The sequence below is a fragment of the Coregonus lavaretus genome, assembly GCF_964263955.1.
Source record: "Coregonus lavaretus genome assembly, chromosome: 19".
Lineage (NCBI taxonomy): Eukaryota > Metazoa > Chordata > Actinopteri > Salmoniformes > Salmonidae > Coregonus > Coregonus lavaretus.
This window is the reverse complement of record NC_140006.1, coordinates 11,674,197-11,697,373: the sequence shown is the minus strand read 5'-3', so window position 1 is coordinate 11,697,373 and position 23,177 is coordinate 11,674,197. Positions and strand designations below refer to the sequence as shown.

The window sequence follows — 23,177 nt, the reverse complement described above, 5'->3', positions numbered from 1 at the left end:
GTGGAGTGCTGCAGAGATGGTTGTCCTTCTGGAAGGTTTTCCAATCTCCACAGAGGAACTCTGGAGCTCTGTCAGAGTGACCATCGTGTTCTTGGTCACCTCTCTGACCAAGGCCCTTTTCCCCCGATTGCTCAGTTTGTCCGGGCGGCCAGCTCTAGGAAGAGTCTTGGTGGTTCCAAACTTCTGTCATTTAAGAATGATGGAGGCCACTGTGTTTTGGGGGACCTTCAATGCTGCAGAAATGTTTTGATACCCTTCCCCAGATCTGTGCCTTGACACAATCCTGTCTCGGAGCTCCACGGACAATTCATTTGACCTCATGGCTTGGTTTTTGCTCTGACATGCACTGTCAACTGTGGGACCTTATATAAACAGGTGTGTGCCTTTTCAGATCATGTCCAATGAATTGAATTTACCATAGATGGACTCCAATCAAGTTGTAGAAACATCTCAGGGATGATCAATGGAAACAGGATGCACCTAAGCTCAATTTCAAGTGTTATAGCAAAGGGTCTGAATACTTATTTATGTTTTTTATTTTTAATAAATTTGCAAAAAATGTCTAAAAAAAACAGTTTTCTCTTCGTCATTATGGTTTATTGTGTGTAGATTGATGAGAAAAATAATCAATTGAATCAATTTCAGAATAAGGCTGTAACGTAACAAAATGTGGAAAAGGGGAAGGGGTCTGAATACTTTCTGAATGCACTGTAGGTCAGTCTACTCTTCCTATTGACTACAATTTCCATCTCCGGATTCGACTCCGAAATAGAGGGGTCTAACATGCTTATACTCAGGTCAGAAACAGCGGTACGGCTACAAGAGCCAACCTCAACATGAAAAGCTGAAAAGCTTTGCCAGTGACAGCCAGGTAACCTAGCTAGTCGGAGCTAGCCAGGGCTAGCCTGCTAATGTCAGCTCCAGGATAAGGTCAAATCCAGTCGAACACGGTGTATAAGGAACAGCACCAACACCGCGGTCCCAAAATAAAACACTTAAAACAAAGGTTTTAAAGGTGTAAAATGTATAAGTATCTTAGAAATATCAAATGTATAGCTACAGTGAAATGCTTACTTACAAGCCCTTAACCAACAATGCAGTTTTAAGAAAAATAAGTGTTAAGTAAAAAATATCTAAGTAAAAAATAAAAAATTAAAATAATTAAAGAGCTGAAGTAAAATAACAGTAGTGAGGCTACATACCGGGGGTACCGGTACAGAACATGTTATATTAAAGTTTTACCTAATAGTAAATGACAGCCAAAAGATGGTTACATCTCATGTGTTGACAATTTGCACATGTGGGATTTGAACCAGCAATGGCAGCACCAGGGAATCTCTCATAAACCTTATTTTTTTCAGTATATAGCCATGCCAGTATGGTCAATCAGAACTTCATGTTTCCTTTTTAGCCTTCTTAGACATAACTAACCCAGGGAAATACTGGTAGCTGGGTTATTCACCATCACTTCACCCATCCTCTTCATATGCTGTGTACTTACATATGCTGTGTACTTACCATATTTACAAGGTATCCAAGACTATGAGTGCTGAGCAAGGATGACTTTTCAGATCATGAAACATAAGGCAGCAATGACTATATGGGGCGGCAGGTAGCTTAGTGGGTAAGAGCGTTGTGTCAATAACCGAAAGGTCGCTGGTTCTAATCCCCAAGCTGACTAGGTGAAAAATCTGTCGATGTGCCCTTAAGCAAGGCACTTAACCCTAATTGCTCCTGTAAGCCGCTCTGGATAAGAGCGTCTGCTAAATGACGTAAATGTATATCAAGTGCCTCAAAGTAAGTATTATATCAGATGCGTGTTTTTAAGTTGAACAGTACATTTTTACACAATGTTTTATTAACTCAGAAATTGTGTTCTGTGTCCTCATTAAGCATATTTGACTGACGAAAAGGTCATCACTATACCTTGGTGGTACAGAGGGCTAATGATCTGCTTGCAGGTTCAATACCACATTTACCATATTTTAACTATGTAATTGTTTATTTATTTTTTGGGAAATTGAGGCTCTGTCACGGATTCAGCCGAGGCTGCCCCTCCTCCTTGCTCGGGCAGGCTTCGGCGTTCGTCGTCACCGGAGTACTAGCTGCTACCGATCCATGTATCTATGTTCGACTTGTTCTGTCTTTATTCGTCACACCTGTTTCCCATTATGTAGTGATGTCTTACCTATTTAACCCTCTGTCTCACACTGTGTGTTGTGTGTGTTTGTTCATGTTTCGGCTGTCGTTAGTGTGCGGGTTTGTTCCCTCCCTGTGTGGAGGTTGTTGTTCTTTATTTTACCTTCGAGTAAAGTACGTCTTCTGATTAGCTCTGTGTCCTGCGCTTGACTTCGCCTACCGCATTTCACTGACGCCCTGACAGGCTCAGATATACTCTACTAAAAGAGAGGATGTCTTTATTTCTTCCAGATGTATAAATCCAGTCAAATGTAGAATTTAATAACCGTAAAAAATAAAACAGTGTAAGAATGGACTGTTCAACTTTTTAAAAACGCACCCGATATAATTATTACTTTGAGACACTTGATATGGTCCCCCTGGCTTATTTTTCATGATCTGAAAAGCAAAAGTGATCCTAGATCCGCACTCATAGTCTTGGATACCTTGTAAATATAGGCCCAGAAGTAGCAGTATATAAAGAGGATGGGTGAAGTGATGGTGAATAACCCACTTACCTGTATTTCCCTTGGTTAGCTATGTCTAAGAAGTTTAAATAGGATGCAAGGACGTCGGAGTACAAAAATCAGTTAACCACCTAACCAATGATCTAAATTTAACCTTGCGTTATACGCTAGATGCAGTCGCACCTCTAAAAACAAAAATCATTTGTCACAAGAAATCAGCTCCCTGGTATACAGAAAATACCTGAGCCTTGAAGCAATTTCCAGAAAATTGGAACAGAAATGGCGCTCCACCAAACTCGAAGTCTTCCGACTAGCTTGGAAAGACAGTACCGTGCAATATCGAAGAGCCCTCACTGCCGCTCGATCAGCCTACTTTTCCAACCTAATTAGGGAGAATAAAAACTATCCCAAATGTATTTTTGATACTGTTGCGAAACTAACTAAAAAGCAGCATTCCCCAAGAGAGGATGGCCTTCACTTCAGCAGTGATTAATTCACTAACTTCTTAGAGAAAAATATCATGATCATTAGAAAGCAAATTACGGACTCCTCTTTGAATCTGCGTATTTCTCCAAAACTCAGTTGTCCTGATTCTGCACAGAACTGCCAGGACCTAAGATCAATGGAGACACTCAAGTTTTTTAATCCTGTATCTCTCTACATTCATGAAAATAGTAATGGCCTCTAAAACTTCCAGCTACCTACTGGACCCTATTCCAACTAAACTACTAGAAGAGCTACTTCCTGTTCTTGGCCCTCCTATGTTGAACATAATAAACGGCTCCGTATCCTCTGGATGTGTACCAAACTCAATAAAAGTGTCAGTAATAAAGCCTCTCCTGAAAAAGCCAAACCTTGACCTCGAATTTCCCATTCCTCAAAAAAGTTAAAAATAATAGCTGTTGCACAGCAACTCACTGCCTGAAGACAAATAATGTATACGAAACGCTCCAGTCTGGTTTTAAACCCCATCATAGTACTGAGACTGCACTCGTGAAGGCGGTAAATTACCTTTTAATGGTGTCAGACTAAGGCTCTGTATCTGTCCTCGTGCTCCTAGACCTTAGTGCCGCTTTTGACACCATCGATCCCCACATTCTTTTGGAGAGATTGGAAACCCTAATTGGTCTACACTGACAAGTTCTCGCCTGGTTTAGATCTTATCTGTCGGAAAGATATCAGTTTGTCTCTGTGGATGGTTGTCTTCTGACAAATCAATTGTACATTTTGGTGTTCCTCAAGGTTTTGTTTTAGGACCACTATTGTTTTCACTATATATTCTACTTCTTGGTGATCTCATTCGGAAACACAATGTCAACTTTCACTGCTATGCAGACGACACATAGCTCTACATTTCGATGACACATGTTGAAGCCCCAAAATTGCCTATCCTGGAAGCATGTGTTTCAGACATAAGGAAGTGGAAGGCGGCAAATGTTGTACTTTTAAACTCGGACAAAACAGAGATGCTAGTTCTAGGTCCCAAGAAACAAAGAGATCTGACAATTAATCTTGATGGTTGTACAGTTGTCTCAAATAAAACTGTGAAGGATCTCGTAGTTACTCTGGAACCTGATCTCTCTTTTGACGAACATATCAAGAATATTTCAAGGGCAGCTTTTTTCCATCTTCGTAAAATTGCAAAAATCTGAACCTTTTTTTCCAAAAATGATGCGGAAAAACGAATCCATGCTTTTGTCACTTCTAGATTAGACTACTGCAATGCTCTACTCTCCGGCTACCCGGATAAAGGACTAAATAAACTTCAGTTAGTGCTAAATACGGCTGCTAGAATCTTGACTATAACCAAAATATTTGATCATATTACTCCAGTGCTATTCTCTCTACACTGGCTTCCTGTTAAGGCTAGGGCTGATTTCAAGGTTTTACTGATAACCTACAAAGCATTAAATGGACTTGCTCCTACCTATCTCTCTGATTTGGCCCGGCCGTACATACCTACACATACGCTACGATCACAAGACGCAGGCCTCCTTATTGTCCCTAGAATGTCTAAGCAAACAGCTGGAGGCAGGGCCTTCTCCTATAGAGCTACAGTTTTATGGAATTGTCGGCCTATCCATGTGTGAGATGCAGACTCGGTCTTGACCTTTAAGTCTTTACTAAAGTCTAATCTCTTCAGTAGGTCCTATGATTGAGTGTAGTCTGGCACAGGGGTGCGAAGGTGAACAATAAGGCACTGGAGTGATGAACCACCCTTGCTGTCTCTTCCTGGCCGGCTCCCCTCTCTCCACTGGGATTCTCTGCCTCTGACCATATTACGGGGGCTGAGTCACTGGCTTACTAGTGCTCTTCCTTGCCGTGCCTCCTGTCGTGCCAGGCTTTTTTCGCTGTACTCGACTTGAGTGGGTTGAGTCACTGACATGATCTTCCTGGCCTCGTGCAGTGGAGGAGATATTCGTGGGCTATACTCAGCCTTGTCTCAGGGTAGTAAGTTGGTGGTCTGTTGATATCCCTCTAGTGGTGTGGGGGCTGTGCTTTGGCAAAGTGGGTGGGGTTATATTCTGCCTGATTGGCCCTGTCCGGGGGTATTGTCGGACAGGGCCACAGGACTACCTGGCCTGATGACTCCTGGCTGTCACCAGTCCACCTTGTCATGCTGCTGCTCCAGTTTCAACTGTTCTGCCTGCAGCTATGGAACCCTGACCTGTTCACCGGACGTGCTACCCTGCTGTTTTAGACCCTCTCTCTCCCTCCCTCCCCCTCTCTCTCTACTGTGCCTGCTGTCTCAACCTCTGAATGCTCGGCTATGAAAAGCCAACTGACATTTACTCCTGAGGAGCTGACCTGTTGCACCCTCTACAACCACTGTGATTTTTATTTGACCCTGCTGGTCATATATGAACGTTTGAACATCTTGAAGAACGATCTGGCCTTAATGGCAATGTACTCTTATAATCTCCACCCAGCACAGCCAGAAGAGGACTGGCCACCCCTCAGAGCCTGGTTCCTCTCTAGGTTTCTTCCTAGGTTCCTGCCTTTCTAGGGAGTTTTTCCCAGCCACCGTGCTTCTACATCTGCATTGCTTGCTGTTTGGGTTTTAGGCTGGGTTTCTGTATAAGCACTTTGTGACATCTGCTGATGTAAAAAGGGCTTTATAAATACATTTGATTTTATTTGAATTCTTGATTGACCACACTGAAAAAAAGAAGATGTAAGAACGCTTCCCTGGTGGTGCAGAGGATACAAAAGCTTGGGAAGCAGACATTGCAGGTTCAAACCCCACTTGTGCATATTGTCAATGTAGTATTTTAAGTTCTATCACCTATAGAATAACTAATAACTGGACAGGAGAGAGGAGCTCCGTTGGGAAACTTTACTAATCCAAATCATGGTAGTACAACACAGGGGCATGTTCAAGGCAGCACCTTCTATCAGCGTATCAGTTAAGAGGTCACAGGATTAACCAATCAGATAAGTGATGATTGGTCTTTTAACATGGTAATCTGCCTAGATACAATGTATTACACTCCTTCCCCTTAAAATTTTACCCAGTAACATTTCACATATACATTTTAAGCATTACAATAATTGTAAGCTCTATTCATTTTAACAGAAATCAATACATGTCAACAGGTTCCATTTGTTTTGTTTTTTCAATAACTGAACTAAGAATGTCATTGTTTTCCCTTTTTTCTTTTTCAGTCTTTGAACTCAACAGTCTCTTTTAACTGAACAGTCTTTTGTTTTTGTTATTTACAGGTAAAGTATTTTAGGAACATCACGGATCCTTTCAGGATACCTACGCTACGCAGGCTGCTTTGTGGCACTCCTTGAGCTTACTGGAGCTGGAGTTGGTAAGTTTCCAGTTTCCAGTGTTGGCTGGGCAACTTGACTTGGGCTGAGGTTGCTGTCCGGGAACGTTGGTGAGCGGTCAGGACTGTAGCTTTCCGTGAGATATCGGTCAGGACTGGAGCTGTACGTGGGATATCGAGGGATGTCCTCTGGGGATGACGGCTCTCTGTCCTCAGGTAAGTAGTTCCATTTCGCACCTCTCCATGGCAACATGTGGTCCAAGTGAACAGTGTGTTTTCTCTGTCCGTCCTAGATGAGGTAAGTCACAGGTCCCAGTCTCCAGATTACCGTTGCCTGAATCCATTTCTCTTTCCCTCCTCTGAAATTTCAAATTTGCACTTGTTCTTTCTCTTGGAAAACCTGAAGGTGTAGTCCACCATGGTCATGGTGTTTCTTTTGTTTGCCTTGTTTTTCTTCCACTGTTTTAGCTAAGTCAGGTCGGAGAAGGAAGAGCTCAGCAGGGGTCCGACCTGTGACTGTATGGGGGGGTACTGCGGTACATGAGCAGAAAGTTGGATAAGCGATGCTTGAGAGAGACAGTAGATTGTCTGTTGTCCTCCAATAAATTTTTCATCAGAGCTCACTTGAGTATCTGGACTGACCTTTCTGCTGCGCCATTCGAGACAGGATGGTAGGCAGGAACAAGGGTTTGAAATCTGAAGAAACCAGCTCGGGTCCATTATCAGAGACAACTTCTTCGCACAATCTATAGGTTGCGAACAGGCTTTGTAGCTTTTCGATGAGGTTCATTGATGTCATTGAAGTCATGTGAAAAACCTCCAACCACTTTGAATGGCTGTCGATGATCACTTAAAAGTACTGCTAGTCCTTTTCAGTAAAGTCGATGTGAATTCTCTGCCACACCCTCTCGGGCCATCTCCAAACATTTAGTGGTGTTACAGCTGGAATCTTCTGTACTGTTTGGCAGATTTGACAACTCTTTCTTCTCTATGTCACTGTCCAACCCTGGCCACCAGATGTAGCTACGGTCTAAGGCCTTCACACGACAGATGCCAGGATGTTCGTGGTGAAAGTCCTCCAACAGTCTCTGTCTGAGTGCTGGGGGTATGATCACTCGCAAACCCCAGAGTACACAGCCTTGATCTTCAGCCAACTCGTGTCTTCGCATGAAGTATGGTTGCAGTGCTTCATCCGTCACGTAGCTTGGCCACCCATTTACAGTGTAACTCCACACTTTGCTGAGTAGCACATCTTTTCTTGTACTTTTCTTTTGCACACACTGGCAGCTCATCCACTTGTGAGAAGTAGAATGTGCTTCCCTCCTCAGCTGTGATGTCTTTGTCTTCTCTTGGCAGTCTTGACAACGTGTCTGCGTTACTGTGATCAGTTGACTTTCGGTAATCGATGTCGTAGTTGTACTCCATGAGTATGAGTGCCCATCTTTGCATTCTCAATGCTGCTAAGGTTGGAACTGCAGATATCCAGCAAGATAGCCAGCAAAGGCTTGTGATCTGTGATTAACGTGAACTTTCTTATGGAACTTCTTTACTCCAAAGATGATTGACATGGCCTCTTTTTCAATCAGGGCGTAATTCTTTTCTGCGTCTGATAGCGTCCGTGAAGCAAAGACAATGGGTTTTTCTTCTCCATTGTCCATGATGTGGGAGATCACGGCGTCCACACCATATGGTGATGCGTCGCAGGCAAGCTTCAGGGGTCATTTGGGTGTTGTAATGCACCAGGACATTACTCTGTAGAAGCAGCTGTTTGCTTTTCTCAAACGCTGCGTCACATGCGGAAGTCCAACTCCATGGTTCTTCTATTCTCAGCAGGTTGTGCAACGTCTGGAGCAAGGTTGACAGGTTCGATAGGAATCTTCCATAATGGTTTAGCAGGCCTAGGAATGACTTCAGTTCTTACGTTGGTTGGCTTGGGTGCTTTGACGATGGCTCCAACTTTTTCGTCTGTGGGATGCAGTCCTTCCTTGTCAATCTGATGACCAAAGTATTCCATGCTGCTTTGTAAAAACTTGCCTCTCCAGACATTTGAGCACTTCATCCAGCTTTTTCAGATGTTCCTCCTTAGAATCAGCTGTGATGAGGGTGTAATCCTTAAAACAGGTGACATGTTTGATTCCCTATAGGATCTTTTCCATGACCGACTGAAAGATTGAAGGAGCACTTGAGACACTGTAGCTGAGGCATTGATACCTGTACAGCCCATGGTGAGTGTTGATTGTCAGATATTTCTCAGAATCTGTGTCCAACTGGAGCTGCTGGTAGGCGTGCGAGAGATCTAACTTGCTGAATGATGTCCATCCAGCTAGTGTAGCGAATAAGTCTTCAGTGTTTGGTAAGGGGTAAGTATCCTCTTCCACTCTCTGGTTGATGGTGACCTTATAATCGCCACATATCCGAATGGATTTGTCACTCTTTGGAACGATGACTATTGGCGCGGCCCAGTCTTTGTCTCCTCGAGCCTATCCAACTCTTTGTCCACCGCTTCCTTCAATGCGTATGGCACTGGTCTTGCCTTCTGGAAAATGGGCTGAGCGTCGGGGCGTGTCCTGATCTTTGCTATGAAATCTTTTATGAAATTTGGCCCTTCTGAAAACACCACCTGGAGGTGCTGTAGTACAGCTTTGACTGCCGGGTCTGTGTCTGTCACAGCCTTTTCCACTGAAAAGATGTCCTGCCAGTTCAACTGTATTTTCTCTAGCCAGTTATGGCCCATCAGTGCAGGTCTGTCTCCTTTAACAATGACCAATGGCAAAGTCACTTTTTTTTTGTACTGCACTGGCACTTTAACATACCCTAGCAAAGGAATTTTCTCACCTGAGTAGGTAGTCAGCTGTAACTGTGTTTTCTTTAACGGCGGGTGAGACAGAGCATCATGGTAACACACTTACGAGACCAGAGAGACAGCAGCCCCTGTGTCTAACTGCATATCCAAGTCCTTTCCATCCAAAGTGACATTCATTGTAATGCCCTTTTTCCCATTGGAGGTAGTGTAAACTATATACACCCCAAACAGCCCTGAATCATCCTCCTTACTCTTGTCATTGCTCTCAGCAGTATCAACATACTGTGTCTGTCCTGCTCTGCGGTTCCTACATGCACGGGCCTATGTGTCCAACTTTAGAACAGACATGGCATTTCTCATTTTTGAATCTGCAATCATGAGCAGAATGATTTCCTCTGCACCTGCAGTATGGTTACTGACCAGCATTCTCTTGTCTTGTGTCATTCTTTAATACTGTTTCTATCAATTGTCATTGCTGCACTTTAACTATCCTTTTCCTGTCCTGGGAAATGTTTTAGCATTTTTATTCACTGCATTTACCGATTGAGCCTCTTTTGCTTTCCCTGAAAACTCCCTGATGTTATTGGAAGCTAACTCCATTGACAATGCCATCTCACATGCCACTTCATTAAGTCAGGATTCCTATTTGACTCAGCCATGCCTCCTTGCCCGTCCAACATTTCCTCATCTCCAAGTCCTTCTAATGGGACTAGCCCCGATGCGTCTCCCTCTTTTTCCCCTGCCCCGCTACAAAGTTTCTCCCTGCAGGCGGTCACGGAGTCTGAGGTGCTAAAGGAGCTCCTTAAACTTGACACCAAAAAACGATCTGGGTCAGATGGTTTAGACCCTTTCTTCTTTAAGGTTGCAGCCCCTATCATCACCAAGCCTGTCTCTGACCTTTTTAACCTGTCTCTCCTCTCTGGGGAGGTTCCCATTGCTTGGAAGGCAGCCACGGTGTGTCCTTTATTTAAAGGAGAGATCAAGCTAATCCTAACTGTTATAGGCCAATTTCATAACCTTGTTCTGAACACCTCCAAAACAAAGGTCATGTGGTTTGGCAAGAAGAATACCCCTCTCCCCACCGGTGTGATTACTACCTCTGAGGGTTTAGAGCTTGAGGTAGTCACCTCATACAAGTACTTGGGAGTATGGCGAGACAGTACACTGTCCTTCTCTCAGCACATATCAAAGCTGCAGGCTAAGGTTAAATCTAGACTTGGTTTCCTCTATTGTAATCGCTCCTCTTTCACCCCAGCTGCCAAACTAACCCTGATTCAGATGATCATCCTACCCATGCTAGATTACGGAGACTTACTTTATAGATTGGCAGGTAAGGGTGCTCTCGAGCGGCTAGATGTTCTTTACCATTCAGCCATCAGATTTGCCACCAATGCTCCTTATAGGACACATCACTGCACTCTATATTCCTCTGTAAACTGGTCATCTCTGTATACCCGTCGCAAGACCCACTGGTTGATGCTTATTTACAAAAACCTTTTAGGCCTCACTCCCCCCTATCTGAGATACCTACTGCAGCCCTCATCCTCCACATACAACACCCGTTCTGCCAGTCACGTTCTGTTAAAGGTCCCCAAAGCACACACATCCCTGGGTCGCTCCTCTTTCCAGTTCGATGTAGCTAGCAACTGGAATGAGCTGCAAAACACTTAAACTGGACAGTTTTATCTCCATCTCCTCATTCAAAGACTCAATCATGGACACTCTTACTGACAGTTGTGGCTGCTTTGCGTGATGTATTGTTGTCTCTACCTTCTTGCCCTTTGTGCTGTTGTCTGTGCCCAATAATGTGTGTACCATGTCTTGTGCTGCTACCATGTTGTGTTTCTACCATGTTGTTTTCATGTTGGGTTGCTACCTTGCTGTGTTGTTGTGTGTTGCTGCCATGCTATGTTGTTGTCTTAGGTCTCTCTTTATGTAGTGTTGTGTTGTCTCTCTTGTTGTGATGTGCGTTTGGTCCTATATTTATATATATATATTTTTTATTCCAACCCCAGTCCCCGCAGGAGGCCTTTTGCCTTTTGGTAGGCCGTCATTGTAAATAAGAATTTGTTCTTACCTGACTTGCCTAATTAAATAAAGGTTAAATAAAAAATAAAAAAATAATTCTGAATGTTAGCTCCTTCTCTGCTAGCATCTTGTGCTGCATAGCGATCACACAAAGAAACACACTGACCTTCTTGTTGTCTTTAATGTCATTTGCAAACATCCATAGCTCCAAACTTTAAAGATAACTTTCAAAATCCTCCTGCGATTCTTTGTACTTGTCCACTCGTCTGACTTGCATAGTAGCCATTTCTCGGTTGTTACTGTTTTATGGTCTAATATCCTCGGCGGTAGCTAGCTCACGTGCCTCGGTCCATGAAATATCCGTTCCTTCTATATTTTCTTCCTGCCAGGTGCACGGCTGCTCCATTTACAATCCACACGTTTGGTATTTTTAATCCATCGTCGCCATTTGTAATATTTAAAGTTTTATCACCTAATAAGAACAGGACAGGAGAGAGGAGCTACGTTGGGAAACTTTACTAATCTAAAGCATGGTAGTATAACACAGGGGCATGTTCGAGGCCGCACGTTCACAGAATTAACCAATCAGGTAAGTGATAATTGTATCTCAAATCAAATCAAATCAAATTGTATTTGTCACATGCGCGGAATACAACAGGTGTAGACCTTACAGTGAAATGCTTACTTACAAGCCCTTAACCAACAATGCTGTTTTAAGAAAAATAAGTGTTAAGTAAAAAATAGATAAATAAATTTTTTAAATAAAAAATAATTAAAGAGCAGCAGTAAAATAACAGTAGCGAGGCTATATACAGGGGGTACCGGTACAGAGTCAATGTGCGGGGGCACAGGTTACTCGAGGTAATTTAGGTAATATGTACATGTAGGTAGAGTTAAAGTGACTATGCATAGATGATAAACAGAGAGTAGCAGCAGCGTAAAAGAGGGGGTGGGGGTTGACAATGCAAATACTCCGGGTAGCCATTTGATTAGAGTCTTATGGCTTGGGGGTAGAAGCTGTTAAGAAGCCTTTGCTACCGCTGCCGTGCGGTAGCAGAGAGAACAGTCTATGACTAGGGTGGCTGGAGTCTTGGACAATTTTAGGGCCTTCCTCTGACACCGCCTGGTATAGAGGTCCTGAAAGGCAGGAAGCTTGGCCTCAGTGATGTACTGGGCCGTACACACTACCCTCTGTAGTGCCTTGCGGTCGAAGGCGAGCAGTTGCCATACCAGGCAGTGATGCAACCGGCCAGGTCTCTGACCTCCTCCCTATAGGCTGTCTCATCGTTGTCGGTGATCAGGCCTACCACTGTTGTGTTGTCGGCAAACTTAATGATGGTGTTGGAGTCGTGCCTGGCCATGCAGTTATAGGTGAACAGGGAGTACAGGAGGGGACTAAGTACGAACCCCTGAGGGGCCCCCGTGTTGAGGATCAGCGTGGCAGATGTGTTGTTGCCTACCCTTACCACCTGGGGGCGGCCCATCAGGAAGTCTAGGATCCAGCTGCAGAGGGAGGTGTTTAGTCCCAGGGTCCTTAGCTTAGTGATAAGCTTTGAGGGCACTATGATGTTGAACGCTGAGCTGTAGTCAATGAATAGCATTCTCACGTAGGTGTTCCTTTTGTCCAGGCGGGAACGGGCAGTGTGGAGTGCAATAGAGATTGCATAATCTGTGGATCTGTTGGGGCAGTATGCAAATTGGAGTGGATCTAGGGTTTCTGGGATAATGGTGTTGATGTGAGCCATGACCAGCCTTTCAAAGCACTTCATGGCTACAGACATGAGTACTAGGGTCGGAAGTCATTTTGGCAGGTTACCTTAGTGTTCTTGGGCATAGGGACAATCTAGGCAGATTATCATGTTAATAGACCAAGTTATTAAGTCAACATATGAAGTCTAAAGAATATGGTTTTGTTTGTATGATTAAAGACTGTTCAAATGTCCTATGAATGAAATGAAATTGCCATGTGTCTGTATGTTACCTACAATTCAGTCCTCAAATGCGAATTGCCATTAAATCTGGAGAGAAACATAAAGGGGATGTACTCCAATCTGCTTTAATTTGCATGCTGAGAATGTTGTGGTAATATTAGGTAATACTTAAATATTAGATTTTCTAAATGTTCTTGAAATTGCATGAACATCAATGGAATATGACGTTAAATCTAAAACAGCTATGCTATGAACGTCATAAAAATTGACATTTCATTCTCAACATTAAGGTAATGTCTTGAGCAACCTAACTTAAGCATTGTATGAATGTCATCACAACTGAGCATATTTTGTAATGTACCCACACTGTTCCCACAACCTAATTACATGTTCTGAGAACATTTAAAGAACTCTGAAAGGCTGTTTTGTCAACATTCTTGCAACACCAAATTAATGTTTTGTGAACCCTGATACAAACATTATCTGAATGTCAGCGCAACTGGACAGTTTTAGTGTTTTTGGAACATATCTCTTGTTACCACAACCTAATGAAACATTCTGGGAACCTTTAAAGAACATACAAAATGTGTTCTGAGAACGTTCTTGTAACGTCGGGTGAATATTTTTTGTACCCTAAAAGAAACATTGTATAATCATCCACACAACTGGACAGTTTTTATTTTTTGGGAACATATATTTTGTGATGTCCCCACAATGTCTCACCAGACTGTTCCCACAACCTAATGAAACATTCTGGGAATTTTTAAATATCTTAGCTAATGTTCTGGGAATGTTCCCAGTTTACTGGGTTTGCTCTGTATGCTGCAGACTCTGACTGACTGACAGACGTTTTGCTGAGTCATGACATTAGGCAGGTTTCCATTGACCCAGGTTTATTAGACAAAATAAATGTTGCAAAAAAAATAATTGCGACGTGTAATGTAAACGGCAGATATAGGACACATTTTCTAAAGATGGGCAAAAATTGTATCCATTTGACAGGGGTGGATTTTTATTTTGTCTAACTTTCCTTATTGCTGCAAATGATAATGGAAACAACTAGCTCTCACAGTCTCACGTCAGAATTAGACGTTCATCCATGTTTCTCAAACGTAACATTTTGCAGTTGTTACAAACGTAACATTTTGCAGTTGTTACAAACGTAACATTTCGAAGTGTTTAAGATGAAGTTCAGGCATTAACTCTGAATTTCTAAGGTTAAGGTTAAATTTAGGCATTACCTCCGAAAACTTAAGGTTAGGCATTCACTCTGAATGGTTAAGGTAAGAGTTAAGGTTTGAGATAATGTAGGCTTAAAACAAAAATCTCAAAACAACTTTCTATCGCTGGATTCGACCTTGCAACCTTTGGAATCAGAGGCAGATGCTTAAAGATAACAGCGCGTACTGTTGCCTAGTGGCCGGTTTCCACGTCATCTCCCGATGTCCTCAGACATGGATGGACGTTGAATACTGTCTTGTATCACGGGTGACCTGGCTGAATGGAAACTATGTTTTTCGAATAAATGATGATTGCCTAATATGTGGGGCATGTGATATCAGGGCCCCAGTTGCATTTGCAAACAAATTATTTTTCTGTACGAATTCCATAGCCTAATATGTAGTCCTAAACATACGGTGACAGTGAGCAATTGACAGTGAGCTGTGAGCAAAATAACCAGACGGGAAGTTGAAAATGGCTTATTAAAAGATTGAATTGTATTGAATCAAATTAATCATATCCAATGATTTACCGCCCGTAGGGCGTGGTGCCACTCGGTTAATTTTAAATGCCTAGGCCTACTGCTTGCAAAATCACTTTTTTTCTTATATAAATTAATGTTTCTTTGCAGGACAAGGATTGTCCTGATTTTCAAGAATGCCTGAATTGCTTCACCTTGCTTTTCTGGTTGGCTGGATGCAAGTTTCACCATCTTATTATTTCAGATCTACGGCGTGCAAATTTCACCATGGCACGGACCATGGCGATACGTTGGCACATGACAATTATTAGAATAGTCAATTATTGCATTCTATCCATGCTGGCTTTTGCAGGCTACCTGATACCTAGAACAGATAATTGGGAGGGCAAACAGGCTGTGGCCAATTTATTAATGCGCAATTTGCCTAAATTGGTAATGGTTTCATTTCAATCACCGTTTTTTTTCTTCATAATGTTTTTTTGTTGTTGGTGTGACGTCATAACGTCCAGCTGTTTTTATCGACACAATATAAAAATAGATAGTTGCATCTATTTTCTATGCCAACTTTCTAAATTACAACAAAAATATCACTGGACAAGTTAATGGAAACATAGCTAGTGACATCTAACCGGTGCTGTGGGGTGGGGGAGGGGTTAAGGAACGTAAGCGGTCCACTGCGTTGTGAAATCTCGACGAATCGCAGCATGCATCGAGTCACTCCAGGGGCTTCTTGCAGTTCTATATCGTGGAGCTCCGCCCCATAGGGGAGCTCTGCTCCTAAAGGTTTACCCTCTGCCCTAAGGCAGCAGCAGCCTGAGACAAAATTATGCACACACCTACAGCCAATAGGAGTACAGGTGTCCCTATAAGAGGGGGTGCCTCCCCTCAATCAGCCTCCCTTTTTCTTCAGCGACTGGACTAGACTGAAGAAGCCAAGAAGAGACGAAGAGAAGACTCAGGACGAAGAAAACGCCGTCGATTTTCCAGATCATCGACGTCGTCCTACAATGAGCACACCAAGCTTATCCATAGGGTAAGTATTTAACAAAAGCTCTTTTCAGAGCTCAATGTCGCTGTTCCCCTTGGCGGCTGTCGACCCCCCCGACATATGTTTCGTGGGTTGAGGGACACAGCACGCCAGGGACAGCTTCATTAATCCCCCACTATGCGCCAGCTGCGCCCTCCTTTTTGAAGGAGTGGAAGCAGCGTTGGGCATTTTTAGGGAGGATATTCCTCTTGAGGATGTGCTATCAGTGTTAGTCTCAGCTTCTGAGGCATCATCTGAAGGCGCTGACTCAGGAGATGACAGGGCTATTGGGGAAGAAATGAATATTCTATTGGAACAATTCATTACACTGACCCAGATGTTTAACACCCCTTTTCCTTCGGGAAATTGTGAGGTCATTACATCCCTGGATGATGACGCCACAGCCTCTCTGTGCCTGAATTCTCAGGTCTCATTGAGTGGGCTGCTAAACAGCGGGAGATTAAGCTGCCCCCCATTCCCTCCAACCCGGAAGTGGATATGAGGAAGGGCGGCCGTTACTCTCGCTACAGCTTGGCGTCAGACGGCGGCCTCCAGCAGCAAGGGAGCGGTCCTCGCCCCCCCCCCTGCAGCGCCAGAGGTGCCGGCGAGAGAGGTCATTAAAGCGTCATCCTGGCATCACCCGAAGGGCGGCCAGAAGAGACGCCGTTTATGACAGGCGAGGAGGAGAGAACGGAAGACGGCACAGCGCCTGCTGTGACCGAGCCCACTGTCCCCCCCCACTCTACCGTTGAGTGTATGGAGGAGAATGTTTTTTGTTGATGTGTGTAATAAAGAGTTGGCTCTACTTGACACTGTCAAAAAAGAGCCCCTTTTCCATAATACATCCGAGAGCGTTCGACCTTCCTCACTCTCGCTCTCTCTCTTACCACTATGAGTGCAGCTCAGCCCACCATGGTGCGTTGCTGAATGCACACATAAGGCAGGTATATAAAAGGTATTAAGTGTACCTTATAAAGACCTCACTTTACAGACTCCTAGGAGTGCTGTAGTGAGTGTCTCACATAGCAGGCTGCAGTCTCAGCCACATAATGGCATGATGACGCGACCGCTATTCGGGACGGCGCTCTGTCTCAGGCTAACGCCTCAGTCAGTGCAGTTCAGACCCGTGCTGCGTTCACGGAGGGCCTGATTACTATGGTTACGGGCGTAACCAACGTATCGGCGCCCCCGTTTTCTCTCAGAACGCGCTGATAATAACCAAATTGGGGATGGCGCACTATCACAGACTAAGGTCTCTGTTAGTACGACCCAGACCCATGCTGCGTTCAAGAAGGGCCCGATTACCACGGTCACGAAGGTGCCCAGTGTATCGGCGCCCCCACCTTTTTCTGAACGCGCCCAGGCTCACCACACTGAGTGTAGTTCAGCCCACCAGAGGTGCAGAGCTGAATGCACACAGGAGGTGAAAGGAGGTATAATACCTAGACGCCGTCTTGGTTTATCTCAAAGAGACCTCACATTACAGACTCCAAGGAGTACTGTAGTGAGTGCCTCTCATAGCAGGCTGCAGTCTCAGTCAGGAGACATGATGACGCAGCCGCTAGTTGGGGATGGCGCACTATCGCAGACTAAGGTCTCGGTTAGTGCGATTCAGACCCATGCTGCGTTCACGGAGGGCCCGATTACCACGGTGACGAAGGTTCCCAGTGTATCGGCGCCCCCACTTCTTTCTGAACGCGCTAATACTCACCACACTGAGCGTAGTTCAGCCCACCAGAGGTGCAGAGCTGAACGCACACAGGAGGTGAAGGGAGGAAAGATACCAAGACACCGTCTTGGCTTATCTCAAAGAGACCTCACTTTACAGACCCCAAGGAGTACTGTAGTGAGTGTCTCTCATAGCAGGCTGCAGTCTCAGTCAGGAGACATGATGACGCAGCCGCTATTTGGGGATGGCGCACTATCGCAGACTAAGGTCTCGGTTAGTGCGATTCAGACCCATGCTGCGTTCACGGAGGGCCCGATTACCACGGTCACGAAGGTGCCCAGTGTATCGGCGCCCCCACTCCCTTTGAACGCGCTAATACTCACCACACTGAGCGTGACTCAACCCACCAGGGGTGCAGAGTTGAACACACACAGAAGGTGAAAGTTAAGAAGGTATCAAGGCGCCGCCTTGTTTTACCTCATAGAGACCTCATACTACAGACTTCTAGGAGTACTGTAGTGAAGGGCTCTGATAGCGAATTGCAGTCACCTAAGATGACGCAATCGCTTGCTGGGGATGGTGCCCTGCCGCAGGCTGTGGCCTCGGTCAGCGCAATTCAGACCCGCGATGCGTTCAAGGAGGGCAGGAATACGACGGTTACGGGTTTAACCGATGTCCCTACTCCTCTTTCTTTCTCAGAACGCATTTCCTCTCCCTTTCACGGGAGGCCCACCTTGGGCTGTTCCACCACTTTAATGTTGGGGAACAGTGGCGGTAAGGGCCATAGAGGAATACAGGTCCTTCCTACTGGATGCACCACAGCTTCGCGCCCAGCCACTTTCTCTGCATTGCTGGCAGTGGCGAAGAAGCTGCACCCTCTCACGCTGGCTAGAACAGACGTTGCAGAAGGGTTATGCTCTCCAATTCCACCGGACCCCACCCCCGTTCAGGGGAGTGGTGGAGACGGTGATGAAAACGCCAGACAAAGTGGCCGCTCTGATGACAGAGATTACATAACTTTTGGCGAAGGAGGTGGTGACAGTAGTTCCCCGGGAGCAAAGGAACAAAGGGCTATATTCGCCTTATTTCCTAGTGCCCAAAAAGACGGGGGGAGTGAGGCCGATTTTGGATTTACGCATTCTCAACGAGAGCATAACCAAACGGCCCTTCCGAATGCTAACGACAAAACGTCTGCTGGAATGTGTCCAGAGAGGGGACTTTTGTACGAGCATAGACCTAAAGGACGCGTACTTTCATGTGCCGGTTCAGCCGCGTCACAGGAAGTTTCTGCGGTTCGCCTTTCAAGGGGTGGCGTACGAATACACGAGGATGCCATTTGGGTACGCCCTGGCACCTCGCACATTTTCCAAGTGTGTGGAGGCGGCATTGGAACCGTTGCGTCGTCAGGGAATACGGCTACTAGCCTACCTGGACGACCTACTGGTTCTCGCCCCGTCAGCAGAGCTGGCGATCACTCACACAACACAGACAGTGATGCATCTCACAAGTCTGGGGTTCGCTGTGAATTGGAAAAAGAGCGCGCCCTGGCCCACTCATCAGATTGTCTACCTGGGGATACAGCTAGACACTGTGAGGATGAGGGCTCGAATTTCGGACCCCCGAAGGGTAGCCTTGTTGCTAGCCCTAAGGAAGTGTCGTCCGAATCACACGGTGACGGCGCTGTCGATCATGTCACTTTTGGGTCTCATGTCGTCAGCCCACTCTGTGGTTCCGCTGGGACTCCTGCACATGCGCAGGACGCAGCGATGGTTCGCCCAACTAAGACTAGACCCATTGCATCAACGTCATCGGTTGGTGGTGGTTCCCCTCTCGCTCAGTGCAGACCTAAACTATTGGAGAAACTCGCGCGTTCTCACGCACGGAGTCCCGATAGGAAAGGTGTCCTCTCACATCCCAGTATTCACGGATGCGTCCCTGACGGGATGGGGAGGGACATGTCAGACACAAGCGATAAGAGGTGTGTGGCCTCAATCAGGTCGTCACATCAACCTCCTGGAGTTGGAAACGGTTCGACTGGTTCTGACCCACTTCGTGTCTACCCTTCGGGGTCGCGATGTGCTGGTCTGGTCAGACAACCGGACCACAGTAGCCCACATAAATCGCCAGGGTGGAGTCAGGTCTCCTGCTCTCCATCGGGCGGCAGAGGAATTGTGGCTGTGGGCTCACGAGCACCTTCGCTCATTGAGAGCAGCACACATTCCGGGCTACTTGAACGTAGGAGCAGACCTCATGTCAAGAGGGGGTCCTCGAGACGACGAGTGGTGTCTGCATCCAGACATTGTTCTCCAGATTGGGAATAATTCGGGAGAGCCGAGGTGGACCTATTCGCGTCACGCGTGAACGCGCAATGTCCTCTGTGGTTCTCTCTGAGGGAACAGGACGAACCGCCACTGGGAAGGGACGCCTTTGCGCACCACCCGTGGCCGAGAGTTCTCCTGTATGCATTCCCTCCGCTGTCCTGCATTCTCCCACTGCTAGCCAGGGTGAGGTCAGAGGAGCTGTCAGTGATACTGATAGCGCCCGATCGCCCGGGGGCTCTGTGGTTTGCGGAGATGAGTCAGATGTTGATTGCGCCACCTTGGCCAATTCCACATTGACGGGACGCGTTGTCTCAGGCGGCTGGCACGATAGGGAAATTGCCCATAATCGGCCAACCACTGAAGGCCTGGCTGCTGAGAGGGACAGGCTAGAGCGCCGTGGGTTATCTGATGCAGTGATCAGGACCATACAGGGTTCACGTGCCAGTTCCACTTCTAAGATGTATGCCAGTAGATGGAACGTGTTTTCACGATGGTGTGTCACACAAGGTGTGGACCCCATGAGCTGTCAGGTGGAGAGTATTCTCTCTTTTCTGCAGCTCATGTTTGATAAGCAAAAATCGCCTGCCACGATTAGAGTGTTTGCAGCAGCGATTTCAGCTTGTCATGAGGGTTTTGGCAGAGACAATGTCTTTAGTCACCCTCTAGTGAAACGCTTCCTATTAGGAACGCGGCGACTTAGGCCAACACCTAGAGTCACGCTTCCTCAGTGGTATTTGGCTTTGGTACTCGAAGCGCTATGTAAGTCGCCGTTCGAGCCATTGAATCAAATACCCCTCAAGATGCTGTCTATCAAGACAGCACTGTTGCTCGCTTTGACTACAGCTAAGCAGGTCAGTGATTTGTGTGTTCTTTCGACGAGACCTGACTGCCTGGCCATCAATGGTGACCTGAGCAGAGCAGTGTTACGTCCTAACCCGGCATTTGTGCCGAAGGTTATTAAGAGTTCATATAGGTCACAGACCGTGGAGCTGTGGGCTTTTTCTCCTCCTCCTCATAGAGAGAGGAGTGAGGAGAAGCTCCATCGCCTGTGCCCGGTACGCGCTTTGGCGTGTTACGTCGAGCGCACAGCAGCGATTAGGTCATCGCCTCAGTTGTTTGTGTGTCACGGTGCGGCTGCACTAGGTAGACCACTTTTAAAACAGAGGCTGTCTCACTGGCTTTGTGAAGGCATTGAGACAGCTTATGAGGTAGCAGGGCGGCAATTGCCTCAGGGTATCAGAGCTCACTCCACTCGTGGAGTAGCGGCTTCTACTGCCCTTTTTAGAGCAGGAGTAGAGGATATCTGTAGAGCAGCATCCTGGTCGACGCCGTCTCCATTTATCAGTTTCTATCTCTTAGATATGTCTTCTAATTCTCTAGCTCGATCTGTACTCAGCATGGCTGAAGGGAGATCTTGAGCAAGAAAGAGAGGAGAAGCAGGACTGTGGACACAGGTTTCCATCAGGTCCGCTTTGGTTAGGAAGACGTGTTTTTGACAGATGTGTTTTCTAACTCTTTGGCTCGGTCTGTAATCAGCACAGCTGAAGGGAGATCTTGAGCTAGGAAGAGAGGGAAAAGCAGGACTATGGACTGGGTTTCCATCAGGTCCGCTTTGGATAAGAAAACATATTTTGTGGCATGAATCCTGACTGACAGGGTCAGTACAGTAGAGGCATGCGTTGATTAACAGAGTATGAGGTCATCTATCTGCTTGTTCAGTTAGTATGACCCAGGTTTTGTTCCCGCCCACTAATCTCTGGGATTCCATTGAGTGAGTGAGGCGGTCTACCGCGTTCATAATGTAGAGTGACACTTGATGTCATTCCATTAGTGGTCGGTAGTGTTTTCACAGGATATTGAGGCACATCTATCTGCTAGTACAGATTAGTATGGCTTCTATTCTGGTGATCTGCCCACTAGTCATTGGCATTGCCATTGGACTAGGTGGGGCGGGTCTTTTAACCGATGACGCGGTATATTGTGACGCCCGTAGGGGTTTTTAGTTGCAGTACTGCGGGACTCGGTTGCAGCCATTGCTAGGCTTGACTTTCTCGTTTCGATGGGAAGTGTTAGGCTCGGCAGGGAGTACATTTTGGAGCGCTACGCTCCGCCGTAAACCATTAGGAGCAGAGCTCCCCTATGGGGCGGAGCTCCACGATATAGAACGATTAGTTACCGGAGTGTAACTCCAGTTCTATGAGTGGAGCGGAGCCCCATAGGACTTAAGGCCCTGCCGACCCTCTCTAGTCTCGCTGAAGAAAAATATCTCGGGAGGCTGATTGAGGGGAGGCACCCCCTCTTATAGGGACACCTGTACTCCTATTGGCTGTAGGTGTGTGCATAATTTTGTCTCAGGCTGCTGCTGCCTTAGGGCAGAGGGTAAACCATTAGGAGCAGAGCTCCCCTATGGGGCTCCGCTCCACTCATAGAACTGGAGTTACACTCCGGTAACTAATCGTTTTGTTTACTTTTGTCTAACTTACTTATTTGTCAGTAAAACTTTTATTTGTATTTAATAATGCATAGCGCAAGAGATGCATGGTTAAGAAACTCATATCAGACTGAAATATACTGAAATATAAACGTAACAATCAACAATTAAAGAGTTTACTGAGTTACAGTTCATATAAAGAAATCAGTCAATTGAAATAAATTCATTAGGCCCTAATCTATAGATTTCACATGACTGGGCAGGGGTGCAGCCATGGGTGGACCTGGGAGGGCATAGGCCCACACACTTGGCAGCCAGGTCCAGTGGGGAGCAAGGCCCAGCCAATCAGAATGAGTTTTTCCCCACAAAAGAGCTTTATTACAGACAAAAATACTCCTCAACAGGATGGATTATCTTGGCAAAGGAGAAACGCTCACTAACAGGGATATAAACAAATTTGTGCAAAACAATTCTGGTATTTTGTATTTCAGCTCATGAAACATGGGACCAACACTTTCATGTTGTGTTTATATTTTTGTTCAGTGTATATATATATTTTGTCACGGAAGCCCAGGCCTGATGACACCACTGTGCACACACCCAAACATACACACACGCACACTTCCTCTCCTCTCTGACTCTCACATAATTTCTCATCCTCTATTGTCTCTGTCTTCAGGGGGAGTGTCGTAACTTCATCAAGGTGTTATTGAGCCAACATGGAGGACTGTTTGTGTGTGGAACTAACGCCTTCAACCCTCTATGTGCCAACTACACTGTGAGTATCTGTCTATTCAATTCAATTAATTGAATCTTTATTGGCATGTGTGTTCGTGTTCATACA

At 45.7% G+C, this 23,177-nt stretch overlaps 1 protein-coding gene across 1 annotated transcript in view; it reads left to right on the top strand.

Annotated features, from left to right (window-relative positions):
• LOC311146460 (semaphorin-6B-like) overlaps nucleotides 1-23,177 on the top strand; it is a gene marked incomplete at both ends in the record, with an annotated part of 51,039 nt that overhangs the window by 15,515 nt on the left and 12,347 nt on the right. The window contains one exon of the mRNA XM_084182966.1: nucleotides 23,013-23,111. Coding sequence (XP_084039092.1) covers nucleotides 23,013-23,111 — 99 coding nt within the window. The remainder of the gene's footprint in view (nucleotides 1-23,012; nucleotides 23,112-23,177) is intronic.